Genomic DNA, 9,909 nt, shown 5'->3' on the forward strand with positions numbered 1-9,909 from the left:
ACACTTCACCTTTTTTTTCCAATCTGAGATTATCTCTTTATGGATGATTAGCAAGGCTTGCTGCATGAATGTGCATCTTGATAAATGTTCAGAACTTTTCCAATTTGGGAATTTATCACATTCTGGTTGTTCTTTTACATATCCTTCATTGTTCAAATGACCAGAATAACACAACTCAGCGTGTAAACCTTTTTTGGATTGGAGTATACTGTTCAATACTTTGGGGAAATAGAAAGAAATTAATACTTTTATCTAACAAAGATGCATTAAATTGAACAAAAGTGTCAGTAAAGACATTTATGTTACAGAATAAAATTCTATTTCAAATAAATGTTGTTATTTTAACTTTGTAATCAAGGAATCCTGAAAGCAAATGTTTCCAAAAAACATTGTTTTCAACATGAAATCAAATAATCATTTGGTGCTCATCACATAAATAATCACAGGAATAAATTATATTTTAAAAATATATAAAATTATATATATTACAAAATATTTCAATATATATATATTCCGCAATATTAATGAAATTAATAAAAAATTTAATGTCCCCAAACTTTTAAACAGTACTACAGATAGTGAGGATGAAAGCCCTTGTACACCACAACCACCACAGACTATGTGTTTCAATGTTTTAATTCATTTTTGAGGAAAAAACAAAATATTAAAATATGACTAAAGAATTAGAATCTACCAACCACACAAACTACCTTGCTTCAATATTAGTGCATGCTCCAAATTTTGTTGGTACAATAATATTTAGTTATTAACCAATTTTATACTAATTTGTTGTCTGAATTAACATTAGGAGCATTAAAAGTTTGTAACATTGACCACTTGCGGTTCAAACCACTTTCTGAATACAGATTCCATGTCACAATGTTGCTTCCGTGTTACATTGTTCGGACAAATGTTGCTGAATCTATATAAATAAGCTTCTGTCTAGTGGAAATGTGCTGAAATGAGGTCATTTCATCAGTCCAACATTTCTTCTCTAAAGAAAAAAATATGCTTTGTGTATGACATAAACCTTACCAACCAAAAATTTTAAACAAGCTATGTACAAACTTGTCGGCAGAGTATAAAAAGATCCAATGCTAAAACAGAGAAACAATATATGATACATTAAATATAGATTTCACATCTGAAAATATCAACCTTGCATTTCCGATTTTGTCTTGATACAATTGTCTGATATATTAAGGTCATTTATGTGTTGGTGCTCTATGAACTCCGAGGTCTCCTCCATGATCTGGCCAGGAATGTGGAAGTCAACAGATGGCTGGTGGAGCTCGGTGGAGAGAGGATTGTCCTCCTCCTGTTGAGGGATGGAGATGCTTTGGGAATTCCTTGGCCGCATACCTGTGCCCTGAAGAAACTGGAGAAAGTTCTCCTCAATAGAAGCCTCTCGACTGGGCAGCTGTTCTTCTTCACCAGGATGCCCCCACTTAAAAACGAAGGCCAGGTTTCTGGCCAGCTCTTCCCTGATCTGCCGATTCAGAAAGCCGTAGAAAAAAGGATTGGAGGTGAAACAGAAGTACCCAATCCAAGTGAAGACATCCTCCAGCTGGGCCATGTGTGCGAGGGATTTGTTAGAGGACGGCATGACGGCGCAGTACAGGTGGAAGGAGAAATAAGGCAGCCAGCACCCAAGGAACTGACCTCCTACGGCGACTAGGACAACCGCAGCCTTGCCCCCACTGAAAGTCCTCTGGGGGGTAGTTCGAGCTCCGCTGAGGCTGGCTGCCATGCTGGAGTAGCTGCTCAGAGATTCAGAGCGTGGCCTGGGAGTCTCCATCCAAGTGGGGACTGGCCCTTGCTGCATGGCAGCAACCCTGGCCACCTTAAACATGTTGCAGTACACCACAAAGATGATGAGGACAGGACATAGGAAGTACATCAGGGTAAAAAGGACCATGAATACCAGTCGTTGGGGCCCTTCCTCCATCCAGTAAAGCGAGCAGCACTTTGGTTCAACGATTTTCCCCATAACTTTCCCCACAGCCATTCCCGGCTCCTCTGTATCGAGCACCCAGCCGAGTAAAGGGAACGCGGACATGAGGATGGCTTTGATCCATATTCCAATCAGAACTGAAACCACCAACCCTACAGTCATTTTCACCTCATAGCGCATGGGATGAACGACGTAGTAGTATCTCTCGATGTTGATAGCTGAGATAGTGAGGATAGCAGCACTGATCAGTCCCACGCTCAGACACAAGTAACCCTGACAAAGAGCCTTGTTGAAAAAGCCCTGACCTGACAGCATACCCAGAGGCATTAACACCAGGGCCGCGATGAGATCCACCAGGCAGAGATGGAAGACGAACACAAATTTACGTAGTCGCGGTGTCCTGGCGATGACTGTCATTACAGCTAAGTTGCCCACTATAGCTAGTACGTCCAGCAGGAGCATGGTGCACAGGCCGAGCGTTTGCAAGAGGTGTCCATCTCTGGGCTCACTCAGTCCTGAGGCGCTAGGCTGGGTTGTGTTTGGACGCCAAGAGGTGGTGTGGGTGATGTTCCACGTTGTGTTGAAGGCGGCTGTATGCTCCATTAAAGAGGATGGAATAAGAATTGTGGGCGGAGGTGATTCTCATGGGACTATCACCCATTCTCCCCTGCTGAAGAGTGGCATCCAGCAGTACCGTTCAATGGGGAGTTCTGTCGGCGTTACGACATGCTGGTAGAGGTCGGACTCTGGAGTTGGGACGGATTAGGGTTTCATCTTCAAATATTCTCCTCTGAAATCCCTGGAGCTCCACTGTGCTCTAAGTCCAGCAGCACCAAATGAGACATGATGGGACTGTGAAGAGAGACAATAATGTTAGCAAACAACTTTTAAGGAATAACCCATGTTAGCGCTGGATAAAAATACTGACTTTGCAATTAATTACGATATTCATTTAAACAAACTTGATATCTATTCTTGAAATCCTATATGGTCACCAAGACAAAATCAATTATATTTTACTCAAGTTTGCAGTCCAAATTGAATGTGGTAAAATGTGTGTTTCTATTGAGTTGTCCTGACGGGCTGCAAGTAATAACAATCCAGTTCACAAACAAGTGACTTGAACTGTTTCAGTTTAGCGGACCAAAAAACTAGTGTAGTCCAATTCTCAAACAACTCTCATTAGCTGGTCTAGGTTTGGGTGATGCACCAAAATCTTATTTCATGATATGAGTAATTTCTTCTTATTAAAGCAACAAAAGTGATTTAGTCAAGAGTCAAGTCAAGTCAAGTCACCTTTATTTATATAGCGCTTTAAACAAAATACATTGCGTCAAAGCAACTGAACAACATTCATTAGCAAAACAGTGTGTCAATAATGCAAAATGACAGTTAAAGTCAGTTCATCATTGAATTCAGTGATGTCATCTCTGTTCATTTTAGAGCAGTGAGAGACTTTCTCAGTTTTGTTGTTTTATTAACATGCATGACAGACAGCAGGAATATTAGACTGCTGTCACTTTAAGAGCTGCCTAGATTGAATATAGTGTTACACGTGTGTTTTCTTTCTCAGTTTGCTTTCACTTAAGACCTAATTTTTGTTAGTGCTGGTCATTTTAATCAATTATTCAAAAAAAGAATAACAATTAAGAGTTACTGTTTGAATCAGTCTGAAGGATCCTTCATTATATAAACTTACTGAATACATCAGAGCAGTTATTAAATCAGCAATAAGTTATCCTTGCAAGTTTCTGCATTATCATACATTCATATGTAAATAAAATGGATTATTATAACTTCTTAACATTTATTTAAACAGGAAGTCACATTGAGGTTAAACCCTCTTTTACTAAAATATATGCCCAAATGAATTGGAATCAAATCAAAATGAGTCCAAATTATGATTCGGAATCAAATTCAATAATGAAATCTTCACCGATACCCAACCCTAAATTCACACAAATATACAAGTGCATGAAACACATGGCGTCAGATAGGGGCACTGGAGGTCTACCTTTGACCCGAGTTTGGCGGGGTTCGGCCCCAAGCACCCTTCAAAGCTCTTTACACTGTTGGCAATCATGTGCTCTGTGTTTATGGTCATGACCTCACCTTCCACACTAATTCACATGCATCATTTCTCAAATTTACAATATCATATTTTACTGTAAAAACACTGGACCAGCTTTGTCTCTCCACATCCTCAATCCATCCAGTTTTTCTCTGAGGGCACAAACTCTCCCTTGTGATACAATGTGGTCAGTGTTGTGACAAGCTCAAAAGCATCTCTAATTCAGCTCTAAACTGTTGTTTTAGGACAACTCTGTGTTTTCTGCCCAAGGCTTGTGACCACAATGATCTCATGGTTTACTGATTGATTGTAGTAGTGAAGGCTGTTCTGTACCTGGAAGGTCTCAAAGCAGTTAGAGCTACAGTGGCATGATTATCCACATGACTATGATGAGCTTGATTGTGATGATAATAGTGATAACGTTTACCCTTCTTCTTCATCATAAGGTTTGCGTGCTGTAGAATTTTTATTTTTTATTTTTTATAAGTTATTAGTAGGGTATTTTTAGTTAAAGGGATAGTTCATCCAAAATAAAAACTCTGCCATCATTTACTCACCCTTGTGTTGTTCCAGTCCTATATGACTTACTTTCTTCTGTGGAACACATAAAGATATTTTGTAGAATATTCCAACTGTTTTTTTGTCAACTGGACCCTATTGGCATTCATTGTATGGACAAAAATACAGAGACATGTTTCGAAATGTTTGTGTTCCACAAAACAATCATACAGGTTTTGAGCAAAATGAGTAAATATAAATAGAATTTTACATTTTAGGTGAACTACCTATTAAAGTGAAAAAAAGCTCTAAACATCATTCACAGGATAATAATTACTAAACATACTTAAGGAATAAAAAGAATGAAAAAACTACTTTTAGATCTGAGTTGAAGTGGCTCAATGACACAATAGTTATTGGTCAACTCAATACATTTCCAGGTAACCTCTTGTGATGTTTACACAACTAGGCCAGAACCATTAGGATACCACTAGGCTGGGATTTTAGTTGTACTAGGCAATCCAGCACTGTTAAAAGTGAATACAGGAAGTTATTACCTGAAAGGTGAAGTGTAATTTGTGGTTAAAATACTTCCTTCTGTCAGAGTTAAATGTGCATAAACTTTCAAAAGGCTCTTTCACAGAATAGACTGCATTTACAAGCACAGTTATAATTGAGCTGCAGTAAGCTTTCAAGTGTACTGTCCATGACAGCAAGCTAATACATTTTTTGAAGGATTAACACACATGAAGCATCCTCTTTGTCTTTCTGAGCAAGCACGCACTTCCAAAGTTAGATAGTTCACCTAAATATGCAAATTGTTCATACAGTATATTATTCATCCTCATGTCGTTTCTAACTTGCAGGACTGACTTTCTTCCGTGGAACAAGATGAGAGTTTTCTCTTTTTTATACAATGTAAACAAAACAGTTTGGTTACCAACATTCAATATCTTCTTTTATGTTACGCAAACCAAAGAAAGTCATACAGGAATGAAATGACATTAACATGAGTAAGCGATGGCAGAATTGTAATTTTTGGGTGAACTATCTCTTGTAGTTATATTAACATGTTTGGTTTGTGGTTGGTATGACTGTTTGATGTTTCTAAAGTCTCTTTGCTCACCTAGGCTGCATTGATCTGATCAAGATAAAACAAAAACAATAATATTGTGAAATATTATTAAAATGTAAAATATTTTGTAATATATTTTAAAATGCTACTTATTTCTGTGATTGCAAAGCTGAATTTTCAGAAGCCATTATTCCAGTCTTCAGTGTCACATGATCCTTCAAAAATCATTCTAATACTGTATGCTGATTTGGTACTGAAGAAACACTTCTTATTATTATACATTTTGAGAACTGTGCTTCTTAATATGTTTTTGTGGAAACTGTGATACTTTTCCCCAGAATCTTTGATGAATAAAAAGTAAAAAAAAATAATAAAAAACAGCATTTATTTGAAATAGAAATGTTTTTACAGTGACTTCTATAAACATTATTGCATTATTGCATATTTTCTTAAAAATGTATATATTACTAATCCTAACTAGACAAAGCAGACCTACAATCACACTATCTAGACCTAACTAAACAAATATCAGATCCATAAGGTTCCGTCAAACTGAAGTATTTACAAGAAGTTTTAAAAAGACAACTCAGTTGTTTGAACTTTTAAAATGAATATAAACATTTTTTTTATTTGAGACTTTCGACCAGCTGGACACAACCAGACTAGCTCAAACAATGGCGTGTATTTAGAACAGTCATTTCGTTTTCTATTTCAATGACGGTAGTGGTGCACACTTGTAAGGACCCATTTCTACATTTGTGCTTTAAAAAGTCTTTTAAAAAGCTTTCATTGGCAGAGCCTTAATGTATTCCAGTTGAGTCATATTAAATATAATAGGCTATTTGAATAATAAAACCAACTATTTAAGATTTTTAAGTTCTTACAAGCTTTTGATTTTGGTCACTACAGCTCCATACTGAGCACTACGGAGAAATACTAATTCGTTATGTCAATATCTGTGATCTATACATATCCAATACCCATGTCATGGCGTACTGTAAATAATCAATGTGAAAAACATTTCTATGCAAGTTTGCAATCATCAGCCTGTGATGATTCTAATGCTCATGCACATGATAAGAAACAGTTTCTGGGGGTTTCATTGGTGGGTTTGATTAATTTTAGGGGGTTTAAAACAACCTGTGCTTTCTATAGGAAAGGAGTGGGATTAGCGTTCATGCTCATAAATGCATCTACAGGACAGAGATGAAGCCTGCAAATGCATTTTAAAACAGTCGACTTTCTGTGAACCCTCCTGCACTTTGTGAGACAAAAATCTGCAATCAACTGACAATCTCAGGGGCTGCCAACTGAGAAACATATGACCCTGTAATATGCACATGACTCAGTATTTACAGCGATGAGAACTAGCTCTGTTGTTCAAAAACCTCGTGTTTCCCCCCTCTCTTCTTCTTCTTCTCCTTTCCTCCCTCAGGGTGACCAGTGCTTGCACTTTACAACTAATAGCCCACACTTCTAAACATGATGTCTGCTGTCATCACCTAAATAATCCACTATCACCCCAACGACCGCCCAGTTCATTGTCTGCTTCCAAACAGTTCCCATAATCCCCCGAGGTGAGCTGATTCAGTGCTACATTACACATATGTCATATATGTCAACACCTTCATTCAAGGCAACCTCTGGTTTATGATTCCTAAGAAAATATACAAACAGCTATTCCTCCATGTCACTGCCTGGTGATGGAGCCTACAAAGCAAGACCAGAGAAACGTCTAACTGCAAGAGCGAGATCTTGAAACCCATTTCCAACTCATCCGTCTGGAAATTCTACAACAAATGCATGTCTTCTAGGATGCACAAGTTTAAGCAGGCGTCGGTGTGAGGTATGGAGTTAAAGGAACCGTAGCTCCATGAGATGTAGATGGGGAGAACGTACCTGTAGTGGAGAGGTCCAGCAGCGAGGATCTCCTCTTCAGTTTCCAGGGTTAGTGTCGCGCGACAGGAAGAGAGGGATAAAAAGAGGGGGAGAGAGAGCGAGCGAGAAAGCTAGAGAGAGAGATACCCAATACCCCTCCTCACCTGGCCCTTTCATCTCTCCGCCCCTCACCCTTTCACCCGCCCACACACATGTTCACACACACATTCACACAAACACACACAGAGCGAGAGATATCGCCCCCTCCCCCGTCAGCGATGCTTCAGGCAGGCGGCTGGTCCAGGTGGTCAGGCTGATGTTCACGCTGCCGAGAAGACGGAAAGATAACAAAAAAGCGGTCTCTCTTTAGGCGGTGATGTATGAAACCCGCTCTCGCCCCTTTTCTGACACACACACATCCACACAAACACACATAAACATGTGCTCTTCCTCACATGCACGCAGGGCAACTGCAGATCAGAATGGAGAGGAGACAGGGATGCAGGCAGGCAACCCTCCTCGCTTCACCAGGTCCTAGTGCCCTCCCGTTCCTGATGAGTTCGTCCGAGGGCCCTCAGGCGCATACGCTCGCACACATGGGCTGCAGTGCCTTACGGTGTCACTTCGGGTTCCTGGGATCCATGGGGGTGTTGCAAAGAAAAACAGCTGCTTTTTCCTCATTCAATCTCTTATTTGGGCTTGGTTTTATTCTCTATGTCCAAACCGTTAAAAGCCCTCTCATGAGACCCTGATTATTGTTTGTTTACGGTTGCAAAGTCTGCCAAAGGCGCAAAGGGACTGCGAGAAACACAAGAAATGATTCTAAAACCGGGTTTTGGAGGACATCATGTGTCAAATGAAAATCAGTTCAATTAAAATGTATATTTAATATGAACAGGAGTTAATAGGCCTTTTTTTTTAATCAAACAGTTATTCGTTCTACATAATATTGAAAGAATAGAATATTTTAAAAAAAATCTAAATAAAAATAGCTTGTTTAATAGAAAAGTTTAGCATTTATTTGAGGTATTTCATGCAGTGTGTCTAGGTAAAATAGCATACCCATAATAATGCATAAAATACATAATTAAAAAATATGCAGACATAAAATATCCATACAGTTTCTTTGTCAGCAAGATATATTTTTTAAAAGTTAATTTTCTGACTCTATCTTAGGGTGTTCTGACATTTTAATTGTTGTCTTTAAATTTCACTAGCAGGAATTTCCTCATCAAATTATTGGGGCAAACGTGCTATTAGTGTGCAGCAAATTTATGGCAGTTAAATCTTATTTGCATATGAGCTTACAGAAACATAGCAGCTATGTCTGTCTGAACGTTGCATTTCAGTAAGGGATTCTATATACCTTTCTAGCACATTTTTGCACAGGAATCATCTAGGATGCAAGATATTGTATAAAAATCACTAAAACAGCTACAAGCACAAAAGTGAGAGAAAACATTCAGCTGACACCACTGGACACAAAACTCTTGTCGCATATGGAGCTGTCTTAAAAAATGAATGACTCATGTATTTATTTCAGCAAACCGGACAAACTTAAGCACCAAATAAACAAATTCCTGATGCCTTGTATTCCTCTTATTTATTAGCATCAGATAAACAATGCCTAACTTCTAACATAAGCTCAGTGGTTAAAAATCACAAGTATCCTCTGAAATCAAACTCACACTGAAGTTTTGGATAACACTCAAAGAAAAACTTTCAATTACATATTGCACTCTAATCTGTTTCTTTGTGATTTAAAGGTCCCGTTTTTCGTGCTTTTTTGAAGCTTTGATTGTGTTTACAGTGTGCAATATAACATGTGTTCATGTTTCGCGTGTAAAAAAACACAATATTTTTCACACAATTCACCTATCTGTATACCGCTGTTTTCACTGTTATAAAAACGGGCTGATGACTTCCTTGTTCTATAAAGTCCCTCCTTCAGAAATACGTAACGAGTTCTGATTGTGTCAGCGGTTCCTGTGTTGTGATTCAACAGCAGCTGAGCACAGGCTGCCCTCCTGGAAACACGATTGGGCTAGTTTTGAGAAGCAAGTGGGCAGGAGCATGTGCTGGAGATGTACTTATAATCACAGGAGCATTTTTACTGACGAGATGCGCATGAAAATCGCATTCAATTTTTTTGCACAGCCCTAACATCTAGTTAACAAAGCTAAACAGTGTTGCCCTTTGTGTAATAAGTTACAGAAACTGTTAAACGCACCAACTTAAATAATAAAATACACTTAAGTTGTTTATGTGGTCCATAAACAACGCCTTCTCCAGACAAAGAGGGAACTGCTCCATCTTCAGGAATAATCTTTGTGCAAATCCGGCATTAAACTGAGATTGAGGAAGCTGTCCTCAGCAAGCTGTCCTCAGCAAAATGTGCTGCACATAGTTTTACATGTGCATTATAATTTTCGG

The 9,909-nt window shown here is 38.6% G+C and overlaps 1 protein-coding gene across 1 annotated transcript; it reads right to left on the reverse strand.

The window, feature by feature from the left end:
- Window positions 1-1,068: 1,068 nt before the first annotated feature.
- On the reverse strand, window positions 1,069-2,694 carry LOC132097747 (G-protein coupled receptor 61-like). The gene has a single exon (XM_059503648.1). It carries the CDS (start codon window positions 2,555-2,557, stop codon window positions 1,154-1,156), a length of 1,404 nt encoding a protein of 467 aa, XP_059359631.1. The 5' UTR covers window positions 2,558-2,694; the 3' UTR covers window positions 1,069-1,153.
- Between the last annotated feature and the right edge of the window lie 7,215 nt (window positions 2,695-9,909).

The sequence above is a fragment of the Carassius carassius genome, chromosome 21, assembly GCF_963082965.1.
Source record: "Carassius carassius chromosome 21, fCarCar2.1, whole genome shotgun sequence".
NCBI classification, from domain to species: Eukaryota; Metazoa; Chordata; class Actinopteri; order Cypriniformes; family Cyprinidae; genus Carassius; species Carassius carassius.